At 37.9% G+C, this 15921-nt stretch overlaps 1 protein-coding gene across 19 annotated transcripts in view; it reads right to left on the reverse strand.

Moving 5' to 3' along the window:
* The window catches only part of DPYD (dihydropyrimidine dehydrogenase), a 344906-nt gene that overhangs the window by 76813 nt on the left and 252172 nt on the right, over window positions 1-15921 (reverse strand). For all 19 annotated transcript variants that reach the window (XM_071750810.1, XM_071750811.1, XM_071750816.1 and 16 more), the window contains 2 exons: window positions 12193-12313; window positions 10665-10784 (listed from right to left, as the gene is read on the reverse strand). In XM_071750810.1, the coding sequence (XP_071606911.1) occupies window positions 10665-10784; window positions 12193-12313 (241 nt within the window). The remainder of the gene's footprint in view (window positions 1-10664; window positions 10785-12192; window positions 12314-15921) is intronic.

Consider the following 15921-nt stretch of genomic DNA (forward strand, 5'->3'; position numbering starts at 1 on the left):
TAGGGATACCTAAATTAGGAATACGGTAACTTCAAATTTCTAATGCAGTCAATGGAGCAAGAAATAAACCCACCTCTGAAAATACCTGTCTCCTTACAGGGATGAGGTAGAAGCCTAACTGTCTCCTAGGGAAATGCCTAAAGTTCAGTGGGATAATCCTCAGCTGTACCTAGCTAGTAAGTCTGCTCACAGCTGCCTGTGAATCCTCAAGAGTAAGTGCATATCACCAGTTATATCTTAGCAAGTCCTTGGCTTCTTTGGGGACAGCTCAAAAGGGCTGCCAGACACAGAGATGTCCTGGTAGCAATGGCAGCTCAGGAAGAGAGCTTCTACTGCATGCCTTCTCTGCTCAGCAAAACTTTGACTTATTTATTTATCTTATTTATGAAAAACAAAGAGAAATAGCAAAAGACATTGGAGACAGCCCTGGAAGAAGCTCATATTTGGAAAAGAGATAGTAAGAGTGACAATTTGCTTTTAGTTTTGAATATGCGATTAGCACCCCACATCTCCTGATTTTAATGGTAAGTTGGGATGCTCTCAGAGCTGTAAAATAATAAGCCTTAAATAAAAGAAAAATAAAGACATTATAAAGAGTCTGTGTGCAAGCCCAATGCAGAACAAAATCCCTTCCAGACTTAGGTGACTTCTCTGCTTCTGACAAGGTTTACCTTCTCTCTAGATACCTGCCAAGGACTGAAGTGCTAACGTGTTTTTATGAAAAGCAAAGATGAAAGTAATCTCTTCACTATTTCAATAAACCAGATTTCACCACACAGCAGGCTATTTCAAGAAATTTCTTGGGAAAAATATATTGCCACCAGATCCTTCATGGAGATCTGAAACCTTCAAATCCCAATTCTTAAAAGCATTGTCTGGCAATACATTTTCTGTAAGTGCTCCTGATGCACAGTATTTACCACGGTCTACAATGAAAAGATTTCTCTGAGTAGCCAAAGTTTTCCACACCATCAGCTTTACCTCAGTGCTGACAGGTGTGGTACCACACGTTTTTATGGAAAGATCTCATGTCATTAAATACACCCTCTCTACATATGTGCCACAGCTGAACAATGGATTTCTCATTCTGAAGCTGTGGGACAAGGCTCAACAGTTCTCATTCAGCTCTCACTTAACCCAAGTAATGGTGGCTCACTCCCAGGTTATGGGTGTCTTTTGGGATTTAAGCAGGATTTAGTAAAGATGGTTATACAGTGCATAGGGAAGACAGTTGCAATTATGTGGCAATTTAGAAACTGCAAATTGATGACAAACTGAAAACCAAGCAGGTTTCCTAAAAGATTTTGTAGGATGTGTTGGCATACCCTTTGTGTGATCAGGAAATCTGTACAGCTCACTCTTTACAATGCTTGCATGAAAAGGCACATTAAAAAGCAGATCCCTTAGTTGACAATTATATATTAGTTGCATTCTTCTGAAAGGTAAAACATGTTTTGATGGTTATGAAATATTACAAGTGCTTCTGGCAATACCTCACCAGGGATAACGTAACGCTTGGTGAAATACAAACCCAGGATCTAACCAGTTAAACAACTCTGCTATATTTTCTGTTTTGTATTTTATGTGTAAAGTTGGCATTAGGATTTATCCACTATTGACGTAGGACAGTAAAAAATCCAGTCTGTTACTAGGATTTAAGTGAATAAAGTTGTATTCAGTGTGATGAGTTCATCATAACTCATAGTTAACCAGTGGTAGAACTTTAAAGGCCTGCTCCTACATGGAAGCAGGGCAGCAGCAGTAACTGTTTAAGTATGTCCTTTTGGTGCTGCTGGATGTAAAGCAATGCCCTTGGTTTAAAGCTCTTCCACGGATAATTTCCTTTTTTCCCTAAACTTCTGTGTCTGATTGTCAAAATTTCCTGCAACTGAATTAACCTCAGCAAACTCAGTTTCATGTAACTGTGAAACCTCTTCCTGACCATTTCTACAGTACATCAATCCAGTATTTTCTTGGTAAAAAGAATGATGGGAGCCTCAACATCCTCTGAGATACCTAGGCCATTGAAGCTACCAAAGCTATTGAACCAGATGAAGGAGCTAGCACTCAATACAGAAGTTGCAGTTTGCTGTCAGCAGTGGCAGCATCCCCAGACTGAGAGCAGAAGACAGTTGTCAGTTGGTTTATTCTGCAAGCACAGGAGAAGGAAGAACATGAGGAAGCTCCATGCTCACAAATGTTAAATAAGAAGTAATTTTTCTATTTGTTTGTTTTGATGCTTAACAAAATGTACTTTTGCATTGCCTGAAGCTCTGAGAGCAGAAAGTTAGGCTCAACTCTAAGTCGCAGGGTTATGGGATACCAGTTGGCAAGTCAGTGACCCTTCTACCCAGTCACTTAGCAGCCACTGAGGAAGAACAAACACGATAATCTCCAAAAAGATATGACACAAAAATATTGGGAGAATTTTTTTTTGTCAGTGTTTGCTTAACATTGAAGAGGTCATCATAAGAGAAACATGACTTCTCCCTTAGACTTGACAGACATGGAAAGACAATCAACTCATTCTGAAAAATACAAAACCCATGGAGTCAATCTTGCTGATATTACTGGAAGGAGAAATTTTCTGTTACTGAGCGACTTACACCCTGGAACCAAGTTTAAATGCAAGACCTTGTTCTACCAGCCTGCTTTAACACACTTTGACTTCTTTTTTACTTTCTCTGTTAATTTCCATTCTTTGTTAATTAGACTAAGTCTCTAAATTATGAACTATAAGAGCACTCTAAACAGCTTAATCCTTACCATTATTATGTGAAGCTATTTCCCATTTTGTCTACCTGCACTCAGATTACAACCACACATCCTTTCACCTGTGCATACAGGCAAGCTAGGGCCAGTAATTCTCTCTGATTATTACCACATTATGTCTTAGTAGAATTTATTATTTTATCTGAATCACCTTTTTTCTGACATTTGCTTTTGGTAGCCATCAGCAAGACTTGACAGCCTATCTGTCTATTAAAAAAACCTGCTCACCTGGGAAATTAAGTATCTCAACTGTACATATTCTATATGATCTTTGATGTACACAGTAAATTCAGAGTGTTCAACAACACTTGTTTAGAGATTAATCTAATAACAGGCCATTAAAAGATGAGAATAGCTGATTGCCTTTCTGTACCCTGTACAGACCAGCAACAGTTAATAATGATTTGATGGTTTTCTAGGAGTTTGGAACAAATACTTGGCTTTTAGTGTGAGAGCACTGCTGGACATTTCTGTCTGATGCTTGGGGGATTCATCCAACTAACAGATACATTTGGTGAAGAATCTCATTCCAGTCATGCCCTCCCTTCCTAATTTCCCTTTTCACTGTTTTGTCGTCTTTGCCTGTTCCTCAGGGAACCGAGTGATTGATAGCCTAATCCAATGACTGTATTACAGCTGCCTCAACTTGGACTCTTTTCCTTATCATTAGCAGTTAGCCTATGGTTAAATTCACAGCTCACTGCTTGGTACAGCCCCTGAGATTTAAGGGTCTGGCCTTTAGAAAATATTTAACATAAAATTGAAATCTTGACATACTGAGAATTCAGTTCTCTGCAAGGCTTCTTTAATTAATCCAATGTTCTTTACCATTGTTCTATATGAGACTGTGACATGGTGAACTGTTAGTGAAGCACACAGAGATGTGTAATTCTAAATTAAACACTCACTTAGACGTACCTACACTGCATTTGTTTCCCAAGAACACATGCATGAATGTGAGAATTTAAATTCAATCTATAAAAATAATAAAATACAAACCAATTATGCTTCAAGACTTTCTATTCATTTCAAGCTCACAATGAGCTTTTTTTCAAAGTAAGAGGAGGAGAAAACACAGCTTTGTTCAAATGCTGTGTGTAAAGACACATGCTTCATTCTTTTTCTAGGACTCATTTAATCTTTTGCTGAATGAAATCAATTATGATCATTTTAATCAACTAGAAATGGCACCTGTGCTGAAATGGTAAAGCACGTTCTTTGTGGGAAAGATATTGGCTAAGAAATATTAAAAGTGAAAAAATATGCTTAGTTCTCTGACCTTATCTGGTGAATAATACTTATTTTTAAATAGCTATGGGAAGGATGTAGACCTTGATCTATGCTGTAAACCTTTGCCCTATTTCCAGTCAGTCGATGAGCTGCAAGCTTCTATGAAAATGGCAGCTGAGTCCCAGATGAAAAATTATGCATCTCATAAACTGCTATTCTGCTGAAATGTCAAGCTATGGCAGGGCTGTACCTCAAACTCAGCACTTGGCATTTTCCTTCTGTCTGCTTTGTTGCCATGAAGCAAACACGAACAGTGAGGATTTGTGTAGGGCAGGTAGCAGGCGAGCTCCCTGTCAAAAATCTATTATTAGGGCTCTGATCTCTCCTGCACAGACCAGTGATGGCAGAACATTAAGAGAAATCAGGCTGCTGCAAGGACACCACGGAAAACAGGACTCTTTGTGAATCCTCACATAATAATATGCAAATAAGGGCTTCTAATGGCTCAGCTACATTTAATAAAAATTTTTAAAAAAACCAAATCTAAGTTCTTCTATAGTATATATTTGCTTTTTTAATCCATTCCACACTGTTTAATAAATATATGTTAATGTACATAGTCTCTAACTCATGGTAAATGTTTATACTAAACAGAAGTGCCTATGCATACGTAGATTTTGTTTAATTTCCAGTGACAGGCAGCTTTTCACTTATTTCTCTTGACCACAATTCACACTGCACAGTCACTGAGAGAAATATGATTAGGAAAGTGAATGCTCTCAGGTTGTTTTTTTCACTTTTAATGATGTGTCATAAAATTAAAATTAAAAGGCAGCCTTTACTATTATAACTTCAAGTTTTCCTCTTTGAGTATAATTCATACGGTTCAGATTCGAATATATGCCCCTATTAATAATGTCAATTATTCATATAGTGTATAGATTTTAATTTAATGAAATAATACTTGCAAAGCATTCCCTTAAAAGTAACAATTGCTGTCTAACAGTTTGATATTTTGTTGTTTTGGGCTTTTTTCTTGTGGTTTGTTTGTTTTGTTGTTGGGATTTTTTTGTTGGGTTTTTTTGTTTGTTTGTTTGGGGGGGGGGGTTTGTTTGTTTTTTGTAAAAAGAGACAGCTCCACTAACTTACTTCAAAAGTAAATAAAATTACCCAACTCTGCTGGTTTCCAACAATTACACATTACCACATTTAATGACTGAGTCTGCTATATAGATATATTCCTTCTAACATCCCGTGAAGTCTGTAACAAAGTTATAAAAAACAACTGTACCAATCTCTCTTATCCTAGAAAACATGCAAACATATGTGCTCAAACATACTGTACAATGTATTTGTGCAAATAATGCCAAAAGGATGCAGAACATAGTAACTGGACAAAGCAATAACAGCACATAGACTTGGAGTGTTTGAACTACTGCTGGAAAATACTGCAATATTTTTGCAACAAAGCATTAAAAGGATACATAGTGAGGATACCATAGAGAGATTTGCTTTTAACATAAGTTTTTTGCTAAGTCCAGTGTGTGGTTTTATAAATTTATCCCCTAAGGATCTGGCTTCCAGACAAAAAAAAAAAAAGAAACAAACAGATTGCAAAGAACAAAAACCAATGGAAATTCAAACAGAGCTCTGCTCTATTTTGCCTGCAATAGATATCCTATTGTGCTGCAGTGTGAAGTATTTTATAAAAAAACATCTGGAATATGGAAGCACAGTATGAAAGCTCATGAAAAAACTTTTTCTTTTAAAAGAAAATTTAAAATACATTTAAAGGAAACAAATCTTAGGGAAGCATGTAGCTCCTGACAGTATATTAACATTTCTCAGGGAAATCTGGCATCTTATTTTAGTACCTATAAAATACATTATTTCAAAATACTTTGTACTTACACATCCTAAAACCTCTTTTAGAGCCAGAGGTCATTATTCTTTGTGAGGTTACAAAAAACAGTATTAGCTTCTTTTTAAGACACAAATGTGTAATAGGAAGAACTTGAGGTAAAATCTCACATATTCAGTATTATCAAACCTGACATACTGCTGTCTCAATTCTAAATGCTCCTTAATGAAAATTAAACTGTGTCTCTAATCCTGCAAACATATATGATAGCTATATAATTTGTTAAGTCTGATCTTAATTTTAAGTAATTTTCTTTCATCGTAAGTGCTTATTTCCTTAACCATATTTAGGCAGCTTCATTAGGACATATCTACTTTGTAAGTAATGGGCAGTTCATGGAAACTTATTAAAAATGGATGAAGGCTGGGATCCTCTAAAGCAAAATATCTTTTCACATTATGGGGCCACAGAAATCTACAGGGCTATCGTAGTGCGTGGGCTCAGCTAAGGTGCCACAGTGGCAATTAGAAATTAATTTTCCTTGGAAATCAGTAATATGTCAAAATTAAAGGAAATTTTTTCCTGCAAATATTTTTTGGCACCAGGATAGATGTGGAAGGTGAATTAAAAGCAGAGAGATTTTAAACTCAGTAATTGGAAAATAAACTTGGTATCCAGAGGACCCAGCTGGAACCTGGGTTCACACCTGGGATCCAAACCTGGTCCTCCCAAGTCAGGCTCATGTGCAGGTCAGCAGGCTGTGATAGTTTAAGTGCGTAACTGGTGAGAGCTGTCTTACTTTGTATTAATGATTCAATATTTGCAGGGAAGTAGAGATGAGACAGTGAGACTAATCCCACCGTCTTGTGGTCAAACATCCACCTGGAATACCGGGTTCCTTCCCAGTCAGAACCACCCAACATATGGGAGGGCAGGAAGGAGCAAACAGCATTGCCTCTTACAACTTAGCAATTTTCATCTGATCAAATTAGATCAAAACAGGAAGGTTGCTGCCCAGAAAGAAAACACTGACAGTGACAACTCAAAGCTAAATGGGTTTTTTAAAGTAATCTCATTAAGTCTCTCCTTCTTTGAAAGATTTTTTTCAAAAATGGTTTTAAAAAACAGGTGTTAAGTTTGTTCTTAAAATGTGTCAGGATCTGGTAAATTCCCTTTATAGTATCTCTTTTCTGGAAAATTAATGACAGTCCTGTGTATACAGTTGCTTCTGTACAAGACAGCTGAGAAGAGGAGGAAAGGGAAGGCCAAGGGGAAGTTACTTATGGAAAACCTTTCTGAAGTACATGGCTATATTGGAGCACATTTTTAAACAGTGGACCATAGGAAAGACAGTAAGAAAAAATGTCAGGCTGCTGCAGGGCCAGGGTTTTGGCATACTTCCATTACCTGCTCTTAGCAGAAACCTTCACCACACTCAGTGGAGTGAGTTTGGGACTCACCTGGAAATGGCAGCCCACACAATATTAAAAACATGTGAACATAAGGAATTTATAAACCACTGAAGAATAGCTGTCCTTTAAGAGAAAAACTTTCTTGCAACACTATCAGGTCTCAGCCACAAGGCTGCAGAGCTCCCCGGTGCTCCACTGCCCCAGCTGAGGTGCGCACCAGAAAGCACCTTCCCCCCTCAGGCCATACCAGCTGGCAGACAGGAGCCAGGCCTGAGCTCTCAGCACAGCCCTTCAGTAAAGAGATGGTGGCCAGAATGACTTTATTTTGGAGTGTAAAGGGCAGACCTCTCCCCTTCGGAGCTGCAGTGGCTTACCTCCATCTCTCACAGGCTGAGGCCTCCACCTGAGGCATGGGGCTCTTTTGGCTCCAGGGCAGTGAATGGAAACACAGTGAGTAAGGGACAGGGCACATTTTAATGTGTGACGGCAAAGAAGGGATGTGTCCCTGCTAAGCACACGCTAAGCACAACAGCTCCTGCTTTCCCCTTTCTGAAGCAAAAACACCCTTCCAGACACAGCAACCTCTGATTTGCATTATTTCCATGTAAAGAGGGAAAAACAGTTAAGGCCAGAATGATCTAAAATACATTCTGATGCAGTTCTCCTGAAATACTCCACTGCAAGTAACGCCTAGCTGGCTGGCTGATGCTGAGGGTCACCAGCTTTGAGCCCAGGTATGTTTGAGACCTCCAAAGTAAACCTGGCAGAGGGGTCTGTGCTGAGACCCCCACAGGGGTAGGGACGGCTCCCATCCCCCCACAGCCCTGCAGTTCCCCACGCTCTGCACCCACCAGGCAGGGACTCTGCCACGTTTACTGTACCTCTGCACCAAGACAGAGTCATTTCTAGTGCAGAAAAGAAATATGTGCAATTGGAAAAAGTCCTGAAAGCAAGATACAGCTTGGCTATGCCCTGTTTCTGCTGTAGGTTTGTTCACTAGAGAACACGATAAACCAGCTATGCTCTGGAAAACATATGGAAAATGGACCAGACTTACTGCTTCTGCAATAGTGCCGACTTCCACTTAAAAATTAATTCTCTCTTGAGAGGAATTATTTCAAAAAACAACAAACAGCTTACTGACTCCATCAGATAATAAAACAGAAACAGAAGTTTAAGCAAATCAACATAGAAAACCAATACTTTACACTACAAAGTGACTTATATGCCAGTACTACAAGAGTACTTCCCAACAAGCCTGTAGGCATTTAAGTGAGGTTTCTGCCATTTCACAGACAGGAGAAATGAAATTCAGAAAGGTCAAGTGTCTGGCTGCAGGCCACCCAGCTGAGCCCTGGCGTGGTTGGGAACAGACCTCAGGAGTGTGGCCTCCCTGCCCCTTGCTCTGACAAGATGACATGCTCTCCCATTTTTAGTCTTCTTGTAAGTATGTTAACTCTCTTGATTTAAAATTGTTTTCCTGCTTTCATAAATTTGTATACTGTTATACTCTGATTGCTGAGCAGAAAGTATCACAATGTGTTGCAGAACCTATTGACTTTATTGGCTCTGTGGCTTTCTTTTGCGCAATGAGATGTGGGACTGGGATCCAGTGATGTCAATTATCTGCAAGAAACCTTTATATATTTGTCTGCAACAATTTACTCTTTCAAAAAATAATGAATTGACAGCACTTCCAGTGGTTTCCATATTTTTTAAATAACCAGATTTGTATCATAGATAATGGTGCACCCTAAAATGCCATCTCCTCTAATACATGTAAAGCTTCAGGAAAAAAAAATAATTACACACACACACACACACACGTGTATATATAAAAATAAAATAATACAAAACTTTTCTTCAGATTCAGCTTATAACACAATTATAAACTATAGAAATGCTGGCAGATCCTTCCTTATAGCTTAATATCCAGGTGCCACTGTCATTTACACTACATACATGTTTTAAATTTGTGGCATAAGAAATGCACTTTTCACAATGCAGTCATTTTATAGATTTTATTAGACAGACTTATGGTAGGAAGGAATATTCAGAAATTGCAACTTAAATGAGAAAATGTGGATGATGCTACTTATATAAAATACTACTGCAATAGTTCTTTTATTAATTTTTAATGCACAGCACCCACTGTGACCTCCTTTATTCTTTTCCTGTCAACATGGTAGGCTAGAGAAATTGAAATGGGCTGTAACTGTTCTTTTCTTGTTCCCCTCTTTCTCCCATTTTGCATAATATTAAAATTATAACATCTTATTGCACTGTCACTGTGAAATATTCATTATGCAATGGGCATAACCATTTTTTCTGATTTTTTATCTCTTCCCTGCTTTTCAGCATTCTCTAAAAAATCCAAATTCCATGTATCTGTCTAAGGCAATTTTCCACTGAATACACTTGTCTGAATTGAAGTTTGTTTAAAAAGGTATCTTTTGCTAGATTTCTTATAACTCTTTAAGTATAACATCAGTCACATAACATAAGGCATTTTTTGCCTGTCTGGTCTCCTCTGATTACGTTTTTGGGGTGAGGTAGGAGGTGGGTTCAATAAAACAGTGTTTGACTCAATCAGGAGGATGCTATTACTTCTGTTATGTATATTTACTGCTGCTTCTATCACCAAGGAGACTAATCTCCATACCAGTAAAGTCATGAAGCTCACAGTATTGTCTTTGCAGGGCCAAGTTCATGTTGTCACAGCAACAGAGTGCACAGGGTCAATAGATTAATACATTAGTGTGCACAGGCACTGAACTGGAGTGTAAAAGTTTTGCTGCTGGTTTTAAAATTAAACCGTGAAGCACAACTTGGAAATAAAGCCTACACAAGATACTCCTGTATATCTCAAGAAATAAGCTAGAAATAATACACATATATTTGACAAATACACTCTATCCATTTTACCATATCAGGAGGAGGAGCAAATAGCTTCCTTGGAAAGGTGGCAGCGTGTGGTAAGGAGGGAGGTAGGCTGGAGTTCGGGCTAGGAAACATACACTGCATTTCAACTGTTGATATTTCCCCTTGTGATGCCCTTTCATTAGCCTCTGTCTAACGTGGGGCCTGACAATTGTGACAGAATGAAAAATTTGAGGAAAAGCAAGGGTCATGAGAGAAGAGATTTCCTTCCCTCTCCAGTGACCCTATCACAGTATTCTGATGCAGTGCTTTACCATTAAGGAAAGGGCAACCCAAGAGCCTTCACACTTAATCTGTTCCATCTGTCATGACTATTAGAAACATTGACCAGCAGTGAGCTTTAAGTACTCAGTGCAACTGCAGACATGATATTCTAGCCCACTACAAGGATCTCCTAATGTTTTGAAATCCTCTAAGGAAGTAACATGCATCAAAAGGGCAACACCTACCTGACACGCCACCATATGTGGTCCTCAGTCCTCCACCAACTGCTGGCCAAGGTGTGCTGTCTGGTTTCAGTCCCATCAGTCCTGACACAGTGTTGGTGGCTGTAACACCATCTGCACCACCTGCAACAGAAAAGGTCAGTCACTTTTTGTTAAATCATGTGTATTAGAACAAGAGAGGCAAAAATACACCAGGAAACCTGTGAAATAACTAGAAATCCAAGCAAACAGTTAAAGACAGAAAGCAACAAACTGTGAGGGGATGTGCAGAAAGGTTCTTAAGAGCAATCCTGGGCTGATAAATTTAACACTAGCTTCAAGACAGACTGCATAAGTTGCAAGAGTTGTAATACAGCCCATGGGAAACACTGGGGCTGACAGGTAGACCTTTGCCCTTCAGCTGTGGGGGACAGAACCTGTTACAGCAGTTGTTCAACACCTGGAGGTGCCCCAGCAAAAAGGTCACCTCCTCCAAGCTGATGACACCAACTCTGCATTGACAGAGCCAGCCCTTATCACACCATCACAGACTGTTAGGGGTTGGAAAGGACCCTAAAATATCATTGAATCCAATGCTCATTCCAGAGCAGGATCACCTCAAGTAGGTCACAAGGGAACACATCCAGACAGGTGCTGAGTGTCTCCAGAGAAGACTTCACAAGCCCACTGGGCAGCCTGTTCCAGTGCTCTGTTACCCTCATAGTGAAAAAGTTTTTCCTCATGTTTATGCAGAACCTCCTATGCTCAAGCTTGTACCCATTGCCTCTTGTCCTATCATTGGACCCGACTGAGAAGAGCCTGGCTCCATCCTCCAGGCACTCACCCTTTACATATTTATAAACATTTATGTGGTCTTCCCTTATTCTCCTCTTCTCCAATCTAGAGACCCAACTCCCTCAGCCCTTCCTCATAAGGGAGGTGTTCCACTCCCTTAATCATTTTTGTTGCTGTGTGCTGGATTCTTTCAAGCAGTTTTCTGTCCTTCTTGAACTAAGGGACCAGAAATGGACAAAATATTCACAGTTCTCATTGTTAGGATCAAGACAATATGAACCATGTGACTGGAACATTGATCACAGTTCGGAGTAATGGATTAATAAATCTACTTGCAAACCAATTTCCTGCCATGTTGTACTTTAGGCTATATGGAAAAAATAATAAAATACATATCTACACACACCTTCAGATAGTATATTTCTGTTTTCTCAGAACACACACACACCATGTTCAGTACTAAAGGAAGAAATAGGGGAATTTACAGTAAACATATAAATATAATAGAAATAGGAGAATGCAACCACAAGCACAAACATGTACGATTTACTGCTAACACTCTAATGCAGTTCTTTTCATATAAATGGCTACTAGAAGCAAAATTAGGAAGCCTTTGATCACTGTGCTTATTCTAAATAGAGTGAATAAACTATTTTCAGCTTAGTTTCTGTTGCTATTTGTTATTATTACAGCAACTCCTCCATCTTCCCCCATCCAGCAAGTTAGTAAATTTGCAAAGCTTGTGCACTGGAGTTACCTTCCTGTGCAGCCACTGCAATATTCACAATATCAGTAACATTTGGGGTCAGCTTGGCAAAGAAAGGGATCCGAACAGCTTGTCTAACCCAGCGACAGATGTTCCGTACCAGCTCTGGATCCTGTTCAAATAGGTCAGATAAATATAGAACATAATTAAAGTAATATGAACACAATGTATATCAAGGAAATAGAAAACTCTTCCCTATAAGTGGCTATACTGTGATTTTGTGAAATTACACATCAGGACTGAACCTTATCTCATTAGTTAACTTATTTCAGACTCACCAAGTAGCTGCAAATCTATTACAGAAACTCTATTTCATGTTCATGAAAAAAAAGAAAATTTGCTTTTTTGCTTTTTTTTTTCTTTCCTTTTTTAATCCAATAGAGAAAGTTATCACAAAAAGTTCCCTTTCCAGAAAGGGGGAAAAAAATAATTTTGGATGACAGAGACTTTCTTTATCCATTTATTTTAAAAATATTTTTCCATTTTAATGACTCACTCTGTGGAAGGAACAATGAAAATAACCATTATCTTACAAAATAATGTGAACGTGAAGCACAGGTTGATCATGTCTTGACCAGAAAAAGGATGTGTTGAGGTTGCAGGGCTATCAGAAAGCAATTCAGCCTTTCTGAACTCTCCTCTGATTTTGGAGAATAACTTGGGATGGCCATAGTATAAATGAAAGATCAACATCTTCTCTGTTAAAGCCACAAATTGAAATCCTCAAGTGTTGACTTTTTATGATTTTCAGGCATTTACTTCCCTTATGGAATACATCTCATGTAGACAGTAATAAACTAATATTTCCATTGAAAAACAGCTCAGTGGAACTAACACTGTGCCTAGCACAATTTATCATTACTGTTCAATAATAATTTTAGGGTATGGGCTGGGTTACTTTTATATCAGTTATTGACAATGCTTTTCAACAAACACCTTAAAAATTGCAGTACCGATGTACATAGAACATGGTACGTGATCTGGTTAAATACTGAATGGTGTTATTACAAGATTTAGTAAGAGTATAAGCTGCGGGTAGGCTAATTGGTAATGTGGTAATTATTTACATTTACCAAATCTTTATCACACTCTCAGATATTTCAGTCTGTCACATATGAACAATTTCATCCTACTTGGCTATTGTTAGAACTCAGAAAGCTGCATTGGTACATAGTAGCTCAAAACAGGAGGAGCCTAAATGAAGCTTCATTTAAACAATCCAGTGGACACTGAAATTGTCAGTCTAGTGAACACACAGGAAATGTCCCCTTGTTTTTTTGGGGTTTGTTTTTGTTTTTGGTGGTTTTTTTTTTGTTTGTTTGTTTTGTTTTTTTTTAAACCCCAGTGGTTAAATACCAACAAAAGAACCCCATAGGCTGTGTTTCTGAAAAGCACACAAGTCTTGATATACACAGTAAGACTTAGCTGTACCATTCCAATAAAACAGTGATCTCCCTGCCCATGCAGCTTCCATGAAATATGCATCAGTGCTGCACTGGCAGCATGAAAATTGGTGCTGCTTTGACTTTCATTTCTGCTTTGCATTTCCTTGAGGTCCAATGCAGAAATGAGAGATATGAATTGTATATGCTTTATATTAATTCTTTTCTTTAGAAATCCTGGTAATAGTGTTCAGAATGTTGGCACCACATAACTCATTATGCTGACTTGGTTGTGCTCATAGTGCTGCCATAAAAATTCTTATTCCAGCACATACTGACGCTTTACAAAAAATAAAAATACTTTTGTCCACATTGAATAAATTATTGGGGGATCTCTTTCATGCATATAAGCCAAATTTCTGTCATATCTAAGAAAATTTAACTACTTTATCTTCCTTAAGGAATAATAATTTGACTTTTTTTTTTTTTTTTTTTTTTTTTTTTTAATCCAAATTGAGTAAAGACCTTCATTTTCCATGAGTTCTACTTCTCCCACACCAAGATTAATGCAATGGAAAGCTCTTCAGTTTCTCAAGCTAGTAAACAGTTTAAATATCTGACTGCACAGCACATGTTTAGACAATGCCCTTTGGAAAGGCTCACTTGCTATCAGCTTTGGAAACCAGCCCATTTTCGGTATCCATAAAAACACAGGTAACCTAATAGGAACATATTCTGAAAACTAAAGGAGGTGAAAGCTTTGATTTTCCTTCACTAAATATTCCAAGCATAAAATAGGAATGTTTACTAAGGAAACACAGGAAAAATGAAAAAAAAAAAAAAGTTAACATAGTGCTTTGCTGCATAGAGACAGTCACTGATAGGATTTGGAAAGGTGTTGAATTTTTTATAAAAGATTAGACATTCCATTAAACTTGATGATTGTGGACTGAAATAGATATTTTAAAGAAATTTTTTATTCCTGTATTCCTTTTAATTAATTTGTTCACTAAGCAAATATCACATAAAGATCATGCTGTATACTTTAAAATACAAACGCACATGATACATCTCACTGCTTCCCATTTCAGAGCTGGTGCAACAGTGGAGCATCCAGCTGATCCACCTCCTCCCTCCAGACCCGTGTGCTCCAATGCCTCCTGGTGGAGCAGCCAACACCACTTGTCCTGGTGTCCTGAGCTTGTCCTCCCTCCCTTTGCTGTATTGTCCAAGTGGCTACAGCCATTTCATGCCTGAGCTGCCCTGATGCAGGAGAGATTTGTATGCCATGAAGCCACTGAATAACCAGAGGCTCTACAGACAAATAACATATTGTCAGATGAATAACATTCTCACCTGTTTTTATCTGTAATACTATATTTTCTTTAGTCATCAAGTAAAAGTTATTAATTCATTATTAAAATTCATAATTTCCTATTCGCACTGACGACTTGGAATAATGCGTTTTATGTCATCAGATGGTTGAAAACAGAAGGTATTCATGTCACTGGACAGCTGATTTCCATATGAAGTGAATGAACCAATTTTACAGAATCCAGAAGTTCACTGGATGGTGTACAACCTCTCCATATAAGCTTGCATTTGGACTGGGAACAATTTGCAGCGGTCACAGAAGAACACAACTTTTAGAAAAGATTTAAGGGATCAGAAATAAAGAATTCATTTTTAAGCACAACCATTGACTAAATACATCATCCCAATTTGAAATGTGGTTCAAAACTTAAGGACTCTGAGAATAATAATTTATCATGGTTAGCAAAGTTTTAAGCTCAGGTGCTAATTTAACAAGTTTAGCAGCCTGTACCAAAAACTAATTTTAAAGAGGCTATGTACAGGCTTCATTTTGCCTGGTTCATTTTGCTGATTCAAGGCCTCTCACCTAGGATTTCTGAAAGACTGACCCCAGTTTACAAATTGCATCTACTGATTCTTAGCAGAGATTTTGTTTATAAAACATTCAAGGATGAGAATATAGTTTGTAGGAGAATGAATCTTAAGGCCTCTAAATCATGTTACAAAAAAATACCTGCCACTGCTAATATAATGTATCTTTTTTTAACCCAACTTTATGAAAGTTCTTGCAGCTTTTATCATGGATAAAGTGCTTGATGAAGCCTGAAAAGCTAAGAAATATTTTCTAAATCCCTTGATATGTAAAATGTTATAGCTTTAAAAACAGCTGGGCATTTATATCCACAAAATCAACAAAATGAACTAAAATATTATTCTGCTTAATGTAGTACAGGATTTTAATGCTTTTGTTTCAAAGTCTACCATAAATTATCTTTTCTATTATACATAACTATGTTTGTTGGTT

Source organism: Heliangelus exortis, chromosome 8 (assembly GCF_036169615.1).
Source record: "Heliangelus exortis chromosome 8, bHelExo1.hap1, whole genome shotgun sequence".
Lineage (NCBI taxonomy): Eukaryota > Metazoa > Chordata > Aves > Apodiformes > Trochilidae > Heliangelus > Heliangelus exortis.